General features: G+C 38.8%; 1 protein-coding gene across 2 annotated transcripts in view; it reads right to left on the bottom strand.

The window, feature by feature from the left end:
• The window catches only part of LPGAT1 (lysophosphatidylglycerol acyltransferase 1), a 60,361-nt gene that overhangs the window by 19,891 nt on the left and 24,926 nt on the right, over positions 1-15,544 (bottom strand). For both annotated transcript variants that reach the window (XM_042051474.1, XM_042051475.1), the window contains 3 exons: positions 13,486-13,604; positions 8,315-8,410; positions 5,944-6,217 (listed from right to left, as the gene is read on the bottom strand). In XM_042051474.1, the coding sequence (XP_041907408.1) occupies positions 5,944-6,217; positions 8,315-8,410; positions 13,486-13,604 (489 nt within the window). The remainder of the gene's footprint in view (positions 1-5,943; positions 6,218-8,314; positions 8,411-13,485; positions 13,605-15,544) is intronic.

Raw genomic sequence — 15,544 nt, 5'->3', positions numbered from 1 at the left:
CTCCAAACTCACCTCCAACCCTTTTCAGGGCAGGGTGGGGGGAAAAAATTCTGACAGCCCACCAGAAATCCCAGGCCAGAAAAAAAAATTGTGACAGTAACATCAGACTCTATAGACCTTCTTTTAGAGCAAGCAGGTGTTAGTGCAGCTACCTCCACGTGCTCTCAAATCACAGTATTTGTGCATGCTCTGGTTTAAAATAAGCTTTACATAATCATCCAAGATATCAGACTGCCAAAAAAATATAAGTCACCAAGGATTTAAGAAAATTAATTTTGAAATACATCTTGCTATCTTTTTTGGGGGGGTTATACTGTGTTGCAACCTGCTCATGAGCAAATTTATTTTAAAGCCAGGGAGCTCTGACAGATCCTGAAACTGGAAAAGAATATGACAACTGCACAAAACACAGAGGAGTGGTACCTAAATATCTCCAAGGATGCTGCTTTCAGCTTTAAGCAGACCTTTGACAAAGGATAAACCCTACTATTTTTTAAATAGAGCACATAAACAGGAGCTCAAAACAAAGATTGCTGCATTAGTTATAACGTGGTGTGAATCTCAGGTCTGGCATTTGTAGCTGAAAATCAGGGAGCTCCCTGTATCTGTGCTCAAGAACTCCCTCTCACACAGCTTGGCTTGGCCAACTCAGCTGCATGGTTCTGACAGCCAAACTCTTCCAACTTTCTACCTATCATTAAAAGACACTCTTCTCCTTCATTTCTAGTACTTGCTGAAAGACTGAGCAGCCTGACTGTCAGAGACCTCAGCAGAAGCAGCTGCTGCAGAGGCCATACTTAGGCTGATCTTTCCAAGCACAGGTTTTTTTTTCTGCCATGTCAGTCTGCTTGCCACTTTCAGCACAGGTGGAAGATTTTGATTTCTCCAACTGCTTCAAAATGTTAACAGTCTGATTCTTCTTAAATAGCACATAAACATTCTGTGCACCTGCCCTACACAACAGCACCCAAATCACACAGCAGTGATGTACCTCAGTGTGAATGGTACATTCTTGCCTTATGAGTGCTGAGACAAAACTGAACAATCACATGGAGCAGCAGCTTTCTGGCCTACACAAAAAAGATCAAAAATAAAATTTAAACAGCTTCCTAACTTGCTTGTTGTTTGGGGGTTTGGGGTTTTTTTTCCAATCATCAGCGGAGGCAAATCTTCACAACTATTTTCTTCACTGTGGATTCAGTGATATTCAGTTGCTCCATCTTCACTTACGAAGCAACTTACCATCAGTGTCTTCAAGACACTTCATGATCTGTCATCCTCCAAAGTCCTCTCACAGCAGATACTTGACTGTCTACAATCACGAATTTATCTGGGTTCAGAGCTTCTCTTCGTTCCCCCTCTTTGTCCTCCCTGGGTTTGCTACTTCCTAGGGTCAACTGATGCTAAAACACCAGATTAGACGATGTGCAGAGCCCCTCAAACCCACCAGCAGACTGTCAGTGCTTGCCACTGAGAAACAGAACAAGTCACAGACAGATTTCAGTGGGAAACCTCGCCTTCAGCCAAGCTCTGGATGGTGTCACCCTGCCAGACTGGATCCAGAGTGGGAAAGAATGCACCAACCAGGTGTGCACCCGAGGCCTGCAGCTTGCACTTGAAACAGAAAATATTTGCCAGCATTCACCAGAATTCAGGTGTGGTTTCCTGAGCACTCAGAATGCAGCCAAAAGAGGCCAGTGGCTCTCCATGCATAGCAATCCGTTCTCAAAATGTGTCCCTTGTTCTCTGCTTGTCCTTGTGTGATCAACTGGATCACTGACCTCAGAATTAACTTTTTTTCTCCAAAGATTAACTTTCAGACTGAGCATCTCACTAATCATTCCAAAATCCTGACATAACAGACCACCTGGAACAAAACAAGAAGCCCTTTTTCCAGGGGGAAATAAAAACAACCATCAAAAGCTTTTTCACATGTTATTCAAGTCACATTCCACATGTAACAGCAAATCAGAAAGTTTGATTTTTAAAAAAATCAATTATGAAGTTCAATGTACAGCCTTGCAGAAGTGAAAATTTAATTTCTCTGAGAAACAGCATCAGAATTGAATGTACTCTGCTGCATTTGGGAACAGCAAGGTAAGATTTCAGTATGACTCCAACAAAGCTCATAGCAACAGCTTATCAGACAACAAACTGCTGCATGGTAAAATAAAACAGAATTTAAAAAAACAGACTAGAGCAAGTGTGATCAAAAATACGCTCTGGAATGTGCACCTTTGAAGAACAATAGCTCCAAACTCCTTTGAATTGCCAGTTTTGGGCATTTAGAACATTTTGATAGTTCTAAAACTCACAAAATCAATTCTTATCAACTGAAAAAACACTGTATTTGCAACCATGTCAAAGACTAAGTGTTGTGCTAAAAAAAATTCAAAAACCCAAACCAGTAAAATACCCCTGCAAACACACACCTGGGTCACTACAGGGTTAGGGTGATGAAGTATTTTTATGCTGCCCGTATTTCTATCCTGCATTAAAATCTTCTTCTGGAATGCAGGTGCTGGCAGCAGTGCTGGCCCATCTGTCCCATCTGGAGGCTTTCATCAGACACCAGAAGTACCTTAAACTCTCTTTTCAGGGACAGACACCACTTAGCTACACTCTCTGCGCTGTTTACCTTCAACAGTGGTCATGCTATCAAATGACTGTACTACCTTTCCTATGGTTTTCCATCCTTCTATTTATTTAGGAATAAAATTACATTATTTTGTTAAATTAAACTAGAGTTTCAAAAGGCAGCAGAAGCAACAAGCATTTTAGTAACTTAATTTAGTGTTTACCAGCAGTAAGTTAAAATTCACTCTGATGAAAGCTGGTACTTAGGATTTTAAATATGAAAGAAAACTGTTAAGAGGAGAAAATTAAGACAATAGAGGCTGCTTGTCCTGGAAAAGCCACTGATAAAGAACTGAGCAGTTTAAGTACAAGTATTATCAAACAGTATTAATTGTCCAGCTCAGGAACACTTGTTCTTCCTGTCACTTTACAGAGGAGAAATCAGCTACTAAACTGTGGGCAGTTCATTACTAGTATAAAAATAAATTGCAAAGGGGATTGGATATAAAGAATACCAGTATCATAATTAAGACTAATGAATCTTTGGGGAGGTCACCTTTCTCAACATAAACGCACAGGGATGCCATAAATCAAATCAGAGACCTTATAGCAGGACAGATGATGTAGCACTGAGCTACAATTAGCCCAATCCTTGAACTACAACTCAAAGGCCACAGCTTCAGTGACATGTGACATACAAAAGCCAGCTGGGCTGAGGAGCTGGGGCGTGACATGATCAAACAATTGTATCTGACTCGGTTTGTGTCAAACTGTGATAACAGTATTTTAAGGATGAACCATCTTTTATTATAGTAGCTTTTGTCATCTTTTCTTCTTTCACCCAGATTTACGCATCACTCCAGCTGAAAAAGTAGAATGGTATCAAATTTATAATAGCATAAAAGCTACAAGGATCATTTAAAATGAATTAAGCACTAATAAAATGAGAGCAGTCAAGAACAGAACTGTGTATCATGACTCAACATAACATAGCTACCCAGGAAACTCAACAGGAGGGGACATAATTTTTGATGAGGAAAACTCAATCTACAAACCAATTTAATGAGAATCAGGTGGGAGAGGAAGGTGATTTCCCATGAGTACCAGTAAAGCTTGGTGGAAACAAAAAGACAGGGAGAATAGTAAATAATGGAGTAGAAAGCTTATTATAGTAAGCGGAATAATTTGGCAACCCAGGACTCCAGGAACATTGTTACAACAGTATAGAGAGCACAAGAAGTACTGCAGATGAAAAATGTGTCCAGCAAACCATGAAGTTCAAAAGTGTGATGCTTCTGATAAAGAAGCCACTTCCCAAGCAAAGGAGTAAAATTATAATGTACAAAAGGTTTATAGGCAGTCTCCATGCAAGTCCCTGGCAAAACCTTTACTGTGGGCACTACACCTGGCTCTAGCACCCACATCTCAACAATGGTCACATGAACAGGAGGGAAGCTTGATTTCACTGAGATGGGTTTTCCATGTGATTAAAAACAGGGAAAGAGAGAAGAGATTAAAAGTAAAAATGTTCACTGACTTGTAAGGCTTCTAACTTTATAATATAGCCTTATCAATTTATACAACTGTATTTCATTCAACTGAACATTTTCTAGCATGGCAAGAGAACAATAAAAGCATTCAGAAAGCAATAGATTAGAGGAAGAATCTTTTATACAAGATACAAACCAAGAGCTAAGATTTCATACATCTCTAAAAGGGAAGTTTTACAATGCTAGAAACATTTTTGTGAGCTTAAAAGAAGAGAGGACATAAAATACATCAGTGTCACTATGTACCAAATACTACTTTTTCCTAGCATATAAAATTTACTTTCACTTTTCTTTTTCATCCTTTTTAGTATGCTTTCAAGTCCATTACTATGAAAGAATGACAGCTAAACCCACGCATTTCATTCCTATTTTTTGCCCATTTATCTTTCCTTGAGTAGGATGGACAATATGGTTTCATTTTATTTCTGAGGGAATTCCTTTATTTTACTACCCTGTTAGGTCAACTACTATCAAATGCTCATTTCTCTAAAGTCTGAATCATGCCACTCAAAGTGGAAACAAAAAACCAGGAAGCCAGTTTGATGTTCAGCTAAGTTGACTGCAACCCAAGAATAGGAAAATATAAAATTGGTATTCGACAAGAACTTTTGGTCTCCTTCCAGAACTAGAAGACTTGTAATTAATTTGGGGAACTTCTTACTCTTCATATCTTTTTGAGATGGCAAGAAATAGAACAGAACAGGCCAAACTTTTCTCCTCAAAAAAATTCAAACTTTTTAACAAGGATCAGGGTATTCGGTTTCTCTCTTTTAAACCTAAAATGTTTTATGACAACAAGAGCTTTCTTCAGCCTTTCTTTTCTGAATGTAGTCTGACAGGAAACACCCTGATGCATTCCACAGCTTGGTTTTTCAGCTCATTTTAAATCCTACCTTTACTTCTCCAACAACATCATCTCAATTTATTTCCTACGTTGACAAAAATAACTTCAAAACTAAAATCTGGAAGCAATTTCTGTATGAGGATTCTTGCTAACCCTGAGATTCGAACTTCAGACAGAAAATAATCCAAAGTCCTCTGCCTATGTGGCTTCATTAGTAAGGATCTTTGTTTCAAATTGCTAAATGATTATCAGAATTTGCCTATGGAAACACCAGCACCACTCATCAATAAGAAACTACCACAACTCCCCAACCCATTGTTTCTGTAATAAGTAACAGAAGGAAGTTAATTAAGATCTAACCCTGCTCTTGAACATGCCAAGAAGTTAATTTTAAAAACTGAGAGACTAAAGCACCATGTCCCATAACGATAGGCATTATTTATACCCCAGCTATACTCTCCCCTACAGCCCAGGCATCCCAGAACAAAAATGTTGCAGGATTATTCTTATTCCCTCGTAACTCTTCTGACATGACAGCCAAACAATCCTTCAAATCTAGTAATCAGTGATAGTTAACTCCAGCCACAATGGGGACAGGCAACACAAAGATCTGTACAGAAGAGAAGAACTTGAGCTGAACAGAAAGCAGTTCAAGAAGAGGGATAAAGTATAAGCAGTGGATGCAAAGAAACTTTTAAAGCCCAGAATAAAAACATGAACTCAGTGTATTCCAAAAATACTTTTACTGTAGTTCCATGCTATCACAAACCAGTGCAAACCATCGATCTTGCTGAAAGGAGTGGATCACCTTCTTGCTCACTCTGGGTGCCTAGTCCAGTATCTGCTTCACCATCATGTGAGCCACACCAAGCATTCATGCAGCCATATCACAGACTAAATCAAATTAAAACTAAGGGGATTTTTTTTTGTCTGAAGGTGAAAAAGTGTGTGAAAGAGTGAAGTGATCTTTACCTTTTCTCACAGTGTCTCCACCTGATGGAGTTCCATTTTCTTGCGGCGCTACAAGCGTTTTCAGAATTACTTGTGTTGCCCCAACTCTTGGCAGGGTGACATGTTTAAGAAATGGCAAGTTGTTTTTCTTTGCAAATGCCTGGCTTGTTTCTCTCCTTTTCCTAAGAAAGCCACCCTCTGGAAATAAAACAATCCATTTCCGATTGCGGCTCCTGTAATACTTTTCTAGATGATCTTTGAGTAACACAAGCTGCTGGTCACGGTGTGCTCTCCCCTGAAAGGATAAAACATTATCTAAATAAAATGAATGCTTTAAGGAGACAACATCAGACATAATTATTTTATTTCTAAGGTTTCTCTCTTTTCAGAGATAAAAATAATCCCCTGAGACAACAAAAAGCAATGTTCTCCTCGGAGTACCTACTGGAGGCCAACAGACCAGGCCTCAGTTGGGTTACCACAGCAGAACCACAGACCTCACTCAAATCTGCACCGCTCCAATGACTCGTTCATGTCTCCTCTTTGATGTATTAGGACGACTTCTTCACTTAAGAACAGTAAGATACATCCTTAATTACTGCAGAAATATCTTCAGGAACAATCTTTTCCCATCTCTGCACGCACCAAGCTACCCAAATTTTCAGAGGAATCTATTTACATTAATTAGCATTTTGGAGTGCTCCAAAGTGACTTTGTCAAATCACTCAAAAGACACAGGAGGGCAAAATTAAAGCTCTCCTCAGCAGAGGTGGTTTTAATTCTCTGAAATGTCAACAAAACTGCCACAAACTTTCCCCTGTTTGTTGGTTGGCTGGGTTTTTTTGGTCAGAGGAAGGAAGATGGGAAGAGTGGAGATGAATCAAAGACAAGAAGAAACAATACTTTACTGAAGGTGAGTTTTGTGAAAGTGTTTCTCCTAGCTTTAAGTCTCACCAACTTCCCATATGAGAGGGATGAAAAAGGCTCTGCCTGCTCATATTAATGCAATTATAGAACAATATAAAAGTTCCTCAGTTAAGCCAGTCCTTTCTCATCAGACCACAGGACTCCAAGATAGCACAGCAGTTAAGACAAGAGCAGTGAACAGTAACCATCCAAGTATTACTAGGGCCTTTCTAGAGTTAGGCAAAAGACCATTACTCACTCACATGAAGTATTTTGCCACACCCAAAGGCTGACAGCCTAGAAACATTTTATTTTCAATTGGTTTATACTTAGAACCACGATGATGTCATTTTATTTGTGATGTTGTGTATAGCAACCACCTTACAAAAATGAGGAAAAGCCTTTGTTTGCACAACTCAGCAACTGTTTGGTTTGTAGCTGGAATTGCAACCCCACATGCAAAAATTACAACTAACAAACTGATGGTCCTGTGTATCTCAAAATGTGCATCTTGTAAATCCTAACTGCTGGAACAGATTGGTATTTTACAAAGCATCCAACCTTGTTTCCTTCCATCCTCTCACAACACACAGTGGTGTGCCTCTAGAGACCTTTGTTTTATCTAATTGTGCCTGAGGCTGTCTAACTATGCCTCTAGTGTTAGCGAGAAATCTCACTTTAGCCGTGTTCTGCTGTGATTAAGCATTTCTTTACTTCATTCTGAGTAAATTATCTTCTTCTCTGCAATGTGAAAATTCATTATTTCTCTCTGGCTCTCCACACATTTTATGTCCAGGCAAAGTAATGAGGAGAGGAACGAAACATGTATGGTAGATATTGCAGTTCATGCTTTTCATTGGCCTCCTGAGTTTCTGCTTTGAGGGTGCAGCTTGACCAACAGCCATCAAACAACAAAAAAACCTACCCAAACTGCATGAAATAATCTGAGGGTCTCACTCATTAGTATTTCAGATGCTGAGCTCAACATTCCTTCCTAACGCTCAAATAATAATTAACCTTCAAGAATCAATTAACTCCTATTTGCATAGGTCCATCACCACTTTACACTGATCCACTACTATGTCACCATCAAAAGGGATGGTCCTGCCTTTCCTAATTTGGAACTTTGACAGCCACAACAGCGACACAACCAGACAGACTCTCTGCATGGCTTCAAGGTCACTAAGGAAAGATGAGAGGTGTGCTCAGAAACAGCGACAAAAAGGACTGCCCATGTATTTTGCTTGTACACCTCTCTCATAATAGGCTCCCATCACAACTGGATTTCATAAGCATTTTGCTGTGCAAATAATAAAATTAGCTTGGAAAATTAAGCTTTTTCCGAACAAAGACCTCCCAAATATACACTTTACAGCATAGTTATTTCATCGTGCAAACCAACCAGGAGATGAGAAGTAAGTCCTGTAACACCACAGTGTTCCAAATATAAGGATAAATCAAAGCACTATTATGTGTTTCCATTTACCTGTCTTATAAAGAAGTCTCCATGGATTAGAGACACAATGCCGAAGTTTGTATACTTAAAAATATGATCCATCAGCCACATCATCTGACGGACAACCTGAAAAGTAAAAATAAATTAAAAGAGTGAGTGAATATCAGGTGCAAAGAATTATGAATATCCTGGTCACATTCTTGTCACTCTCACAACAGCAATAAAACTAGCAAATAGATAGAATAAGGTCCTTTACGCCCCAAAACATAAAGCAGCACAGGTGCTATGCTTCTCCCTCAAGAGTAAGATTAAATAGCTGCCTTTTTGTAATGTAATATACAGTTCTACAATATTAGCCGTGGCAGAGCAGCCACATGTATCCTTGAGAATTTAATTAAACCCTGCTGCTTGTCCCAGGCAAGCAGCACAGTGGGAAGGCAAAAACAGAGGTTGAGCCAATTGATTCACTTGACCATCACTTCTTACAGGACAGTGAAGGCAGACAGTTTACCTGTTCAGTCCTTCGAGATTTAAAATAGGAGACTTACTCCCAACCAAGTAAGTAAGAGAAGGGAAAAGCTTCTTTTCTCACAAGGTCTTTTTCCTCTATCACTTCTACATGTAGTTTTTGAGAGGGGTAGGAAGTGGGTCTCCAAAACTGGAAAATCCAGTGTCCCTTACATGCTCCCAATCTTAGGCTAGTCTACCTTTTCTCTTCCCTGTGTTATGAGGCCACATCAAGACTGATTCAAGCTCAGTGAAATTGAAGTCATGTAACACAGTACTCTTCCATTTACCACTATCAAAAAAGAATATGAAAGACTGTGACATTCCTCTGGTGGTCAGATGATCATTCAAGCACCTTCTGCTTTGCATCTTTCTCATGTATTTTGAGGCAAAGATAAAAAAAAGCAGCCTAAGAAATAAAGATGACATGCTAGTATCTCTTCCTATCTGCCAATGGTATTCCTTACTAGATGCTACACATCCGAAGGACCAAAGGCACATTATGTATTTGTGAGTGACAAAAGAAAAATTAGTTCCTAGATACGATTCCTTACTTGAGACTAACATTGGTGAAATTGTTTATCCTACAGCTATCTCCAGGCCTATGTTAAATATGTGAGGCTCTTAAAGGAAAATTCTTCTCTGCAGACATTAACATTCTTTCCATTTCAGTAAATTAAAAAGCTTTAGGGAGGAAAAAACAAGAAGGAAAAGGTGTGCCCTAAGGACAAGAGTTTAAAAAAGCATCACTGAGAGGTGTTACTGCTCTCCAAGGCACTACAATAAGCTCGTGCCCACGCATCACCCAAAGGTGACAGGCTGGTGCAGGGAACCACATCCTTTGATAAGAACACCACCAAAATTTCACTAATGATGATTTAGCCTGCAGCAGTACTCAGGCCTGCCAGTGTTCATCTACTACTTTGGCACTTTGACACCTGCTGTTCTATTATATCAAGCAGAAGCTGAACCAACATAATCTTATTTTACTGGAGGAGATAAGCAAGCTTAATACTCTGCTTTGCTGGAAAGAAAACGTGTCTTTCGAGGAGTCAGCACTGGTTCCAGATGTTCTATGGCAATCGTGGATGAGGAACTCCTGCCCAGCAACGATAGTGCTTCTCCCCTACCATACCCCATGTTACTGTCTTTTTCTTTAGATGATGGCAGGTTTATCCTGCAAGGTGATCACTGCTCTTCAGAGTCTGAAGTCCATCTCACCTTGTTTTAGGTGACACAGGGCTTCTAACTAGCATCCCTGGGCTCCCTCAGTCTTTCCTGAGAAGGAGTGATGAGATTTTGTCAAAGGTAAGTGTGACATGCAAATTGTAAATAAGACACACACGTGTTGCTGTGTGTGGGCTACAAAGAGACAAACTTCAGAGTTCAGTGATCATAAATCTATCTGCAAGCCCAGGCAATGGTAGGAAGTACAAAGAGAAAGTATTTTTATGTATGGATTAATATATACACACACTAACATATCAAATCAAAAAGCAGTTCAAAGAACAGGACACAGTTATTTTGTTTGCAATCAAAAGGCAAACGAGATTAATGGATAATCATTTTATTCTGCTACCAAGGGCAGACTAGAGGACACTGCAAAATTTTGTTGGTAACTCTTCTTTTTAGTGACTCCTCTATTTAGTATCCTCAGGAATGAAACAACACTTACGAGATGAGCCTCTTATCACTTGCATTTGAAGGAGGTTTAAACAAAGACACTCAGAAGTGTTTTGAACACAAATTCATAGTTGTTAACGGATTCAAAGAACTTTTGGATGCCACTTCAGGTCCTTTTTCCTTCGTGCTTCGTGGTTAACTAAGTTCAGAAGCTAGAAAAAGCTTTTACCAACTATATAAAAAATAATCTAGGTGCCTCCTATTACACAGGCCCACTTTCATTTCAGTCTACACAGATTTCACAACGCAACCTGGATAGACTGACTTTCATCTTTCAAGTGTCTCTAACTTAACAATGAAACACGTCTTGAAATCTACAAGCTGCACTTTTTTCTCCACTGCACCCTTCCTGGCACTGCTTTCTGTTCCAAATCAGAAAAAAACCCCACATTTATCAGTCCTAATCCAGTCAGAAAGCGGCAATAGCAGCATTTTCACCTACTTCTTTTTGTGAAACACATAACCTTCAATATTTATGAGACCACAACTTAGTTAATTTTTTTAACACTTCCTTTCACAAAGAAACTGGAGCAATTTCTCAAACTTTATAAAAAGTGTAATTAGGTCACTTCTGGTTCACCTGAAACTTTGCTGTTTGGCTTACATTATCATATAATGTATTAATCAAACAATGCCAATCCAGTCCTAAAATTCTAATTTTCAGCTAACGTTCCACTTTTCTAGTAAGAGATCATTTTTTTCTTATTCATGTAAGTTAATCTAAAAAACCAGAAATATCTCAGCACATGTATTTTATCTTACTGCTTGGTGAGATTAGATTTACTTAAAACAGACAGGCTACACCATCACTGGTATGTAAGTATTTACAGAATGCTAGAAAAAAATACCATGATGGTTCCTGACATGACCCTTGGGAAACACTGTCAAGTTGCAAAACTGTCTCATGAGTTTACCTCACTATACAGAAAAACCCAGAACTTTAAATTGAATGCTCCTGGTGTCTTAAATGAACATTTCTTTTTTTTAAAAGCAGCATTAAGTGCTTGCAGATTACATCTGGTTTTGGTCTGTACTGGCTGGCAAAAGCAAGCGAAAGACATTTGGGACTGGCACAGGATTAACCCTCCTTAACAAAAAAAAAAATCATTATTGAAAATCACTGTTTTGCTGACAGATGAGTATCAAGCTTGTGAAGGACTCCATGTTAAGTTTACACTGGATTTAAGGAAAGCTGACTAATTTAAGCACTTGCATACTGTATAATGATTATTTCTGGACAGGTAGGTTTATTTTTTTTCCTCCAATACTTACTTTCACAGTCACTCTAAGTAATGACAAGTCTCTTATCTTTAGAAATATGAAGCATGCTATTTAAAAGCACCTGATTCAGCAAGTTCTAGCAAGGATAAACTATCCTGATCTTCTACATTATTTTCAGCCACTTGTACTACTCCTGCTGTATTTTAAGCATGTATTGAAGCTCACATTGTTTTATTTCTTTATTAGCTGAAAACAAAGCCAATTAGGCTCTGGACATGCACACTGCAAGAGCAATTACCACAACTACTTAAGGGAAAAAATAGTGATTTTAAGGATATTCTGCTTTTCTGAAAACATGCAAACCTAGTAATTTCTGTGGTGAAGACCATGATCTCAATGCCTTCCTCCATTTTTAGCATCTCCTACAGTCACTGAAACTTACTCTGTCTTGACTGAAACTTTCAAACTATGGGGTCAAATGGATAAATATTATTTAGATTTATATATATATACTAGTGATCATGATCATATGCCATACATATCAACAGGACTACACCCTCACAGCCATATCTTTATCACAAGATTGTCCTATGCACTATTTTGATGAAGGGAATCGAAGAGTTTATTCTCTCATTCTACTCCTTTGCATACAGCACAGAACACCATAGAGATCCAATTCTCTCAATTCCAAAAGAAACAAAAGCAATTAAAAGTACTTTTAAAACAATCTGCTCTAGGCTAGAGTAGAAAGAAAGAAAGGAAGGAGTCTGCTCCATCTTGAATGGCATTTTCATACTTTGTGAGGTTGGGTTGTTTGAAAGGGTTTTTATACTGTTTTTTCTTAAACAGCTCTGCTGTCATAAGAAAGATCTGGAAAACTTTCTACAAAATGGTACATCACTGATGAAGGTAAGTGTATACTTAACTATATTAATTTACACTAAAAAAAACAGTGCTAGTTAAAAATTGTGCAGATGCAACAAAAAGCTCTTCTTGTTTCCTTGTTTCTTCACCAGATGATGATGAAGGAAGGCAACACTAAGACACTTCAAGAAAGAAGACAACACTAAGACACATGCAGCTGATGCATTTTTTCAGCTTGACAGGTATGCTTCCCACTCTTTGTAGCCTAATCTTGCACACATCCCCTTCTACCTAATTTGTATATAAATATGATCTCCTGTTTAGATTCTATACTCTGGTGTTCACTCCTTAGATATGAATTTTCTGAACAGTAATGCATGAAACAATTAACCTTAGTTACACTTCTCACCAAGAAATGCTTAAGGGTTTGTGAAATAAGAGCTCATGCAATTTTGACCTTTGCTAGGTAGCTTAACTTTGGCATGCCCTCACTCCTACCAAAATCCCATCCACAGCGTGCTCTAACTTTGAGAAAAATTCCATGCTGGAATAAAGTCATAACCAAGAAGCCAGACCTGTGTTGGTCTGAGCAAAGTTGGCATGAGTTGCACAAGGGCATGAGGTGAGAGGAAGGAGTCAAGTCCATGATTACATGCAAGGAGATCTGCTTCCCTCTGCGTTAACCTCAACTGGATGCACAGCGACTCAGCCCACATCTGACCTTCTCCAAAGACAACATTCAGGGTCTGTACCTGCTCCAAGCTACTGGCTGTCACGTTGGACCAAATCCAAACAAAAACCTCCCTAGGGAGATGATCTGGTGGGTTAACACCCCAAAGTGAGCCATTAGGGCCACACATGGATGCGAGCAGTCCCGAGGGAACACGGCACACACAGCAGCACCCCACGCCCCGGGTGTAGCCTACCGTGCCTTTATCCTGAAGGCACATCATCAGAGTGCAGACGTCACCCGTCGCTTGGTGGTTCACCAGCACCATGGCTTCATCTTCTGACACTGCTTTAACGTCATCACCCCATTCCACTACTATTAAAAAAAAACCAAAAAGGTAAATTAAACAGTGAGCACAGGGAAATCTTTCTATCAACAAAACAAAACGACCCCACACCCAGACTATTATCATAAAGAAACCTACATGCTACATGTCAATTTAAATTGGTACATAGCATAAGGCATGAATATTAGCAAGACCATTTTTCCAAGCAGGGGGTATCCAGCTTAGTTCTAAATTGCATGCACAGAATAAGAACAAAACAAAAATACTCTACCAGAACATGTGCACAGAGATTGATCTCTTTGTGTCATTACACCATTCTATATTTAGGGTCTGAAAATTACATAAGCTTTTTGACCCAGCTTTCATATTCATCTATATCACCCCACTAGATTAAAAAGAAAATGATATTGTCAACAGTGGGTTTTTCTAGCTGGGTTTGTTTGAGGTTTTTTAAACCTAGCAAGTTTTTTTCATTTCTACACTCACTATTATTATTCTACTCCAGTAAAAGCAAAACAAAAAGATCTGTATTTGGATCATTAGGTTTAAAATGCTACGTTAAACAAGCTCATTCATTCAAATCTAAACAAGTTAGCTATAGGCAAGAAAGTGGGTTCAGAAAATGCTGCTCAGATGACAGAAACTATTAGTCACTCTTTTGCAGACCAGAGACCAGATGCTCCAGCAGCAAGAATGATGTCAGAAGGAAGATACAGTTAGTTGTTTATCATCCAGCATTTACACTATCAAAACCATGCTGAGATAAGGAAGAGGGGTTAAAGTTGGTAATTCCATCATCACCAAGTAACTACGTGGAGAAAGAGAAGACTGCCTCCCAAAGAACCCAGGATGGAAAACTAGGAAATGTGTGCTGTAAATTAAAGACCAGGCTGTGTCTAATGCTGCTACTGGGATAAAGAGTCTGTCTTTCTTCAATGAAAGGGATGGACACTGCAGTGCAGGGTAAAGGGAAAGGATGGACAGGCAGAGGAGCTCTATTAAGTTCCAAAAGAAAAATAAGAGGCATTGCCTGTGCATGTAGGACATAACTATTTTTCTGTGTTTGTTCAGTACCTTAAGTGGTTCTTACTGGCTATTATTTTCAGTTCTGACAACAAAGGAAGTATTTCACCTGCACTACTGACTCTTTTGTACTGTTAGCAGTTCTTTAGGCAGTGAAAAACTCTCAGAACAGGACAATTATTTTACTACAATCTGTCTTTTAATAGATGGTTTAACTGATGCAAAGGTAATAGCCTACACACTGAAGACAAGAAGCAATAACCCATGCACAGCTTCCCTGTCCTTGAAGAAAGCAATTAGCATCACACTTTTGAAAACTGCCACTTTATTACTTTCTAACAGCTCCCAAATTAGTACTGAATTGAGACTTGAACACAAAGTAAAAAAATAAAATGCTGTATTTGCTCACAAGTAGATAAAATCAGACTAGAGATATGAAGGTGAAGAGGACTATTCATTCCATAATGTTCCATCTCTTTTCCTTTCCCTGGGAAAGCTAAGCAGAGATCTCTTCTTATTCTTCCCACCATGAACTTGGAAGATCCCCTTTATCCCTCCTCCTCATTATGTGCAAATTCCCTCTAATGTCCTCTCTAACCCCATGGAAGTTGGAAAATGCTTGGCCATGGCAGTCGTAGTTGACTGTGCACCTTCCTTATCAAGTATTTCACGTATCTTACTATGGCAGTAACCCACAGAGCAGGAAACCAAGATGAAATGAGAATTGTTTTAAAGGGAAATGAATCAACCACGTACCGACTTCGAAATTATTACTTCAGTGTTTCTATTAAGCAGCCAATATACAAAAGCCAGAGAAAATAAACACATTCCTTTACTATAGATATTTCCCTGGAACATAGCAATTAAATAATAATAATTTAAACCGTAGAACAACGTAGAACAGTTTTGAAGAAACTCTTCAAAAATGATTCAGAGATCTAACTTT

Source organism: Corvus kubaryi, unplaced genomic scaffold (assembly GCF_017639235.1).
Source record: "Corvus kubaryi isolate FWS band 111438036 unplaced genomic scaffold, C.kubaryi_AGA036_p1.0 76, whole genome shotgun sequence".
NCBI classification, from domain to species: domain Eukaryota; kingdom Metazoa; phylum Chordata; class Aves; order Passeriformes; family Corvidae; genus Corvus; species Corvus kubaryi.
Note: the sequence above shows the minus strand (reverse complement) of the source record. Positions and strands in the feature narration are given on the sequence as shown.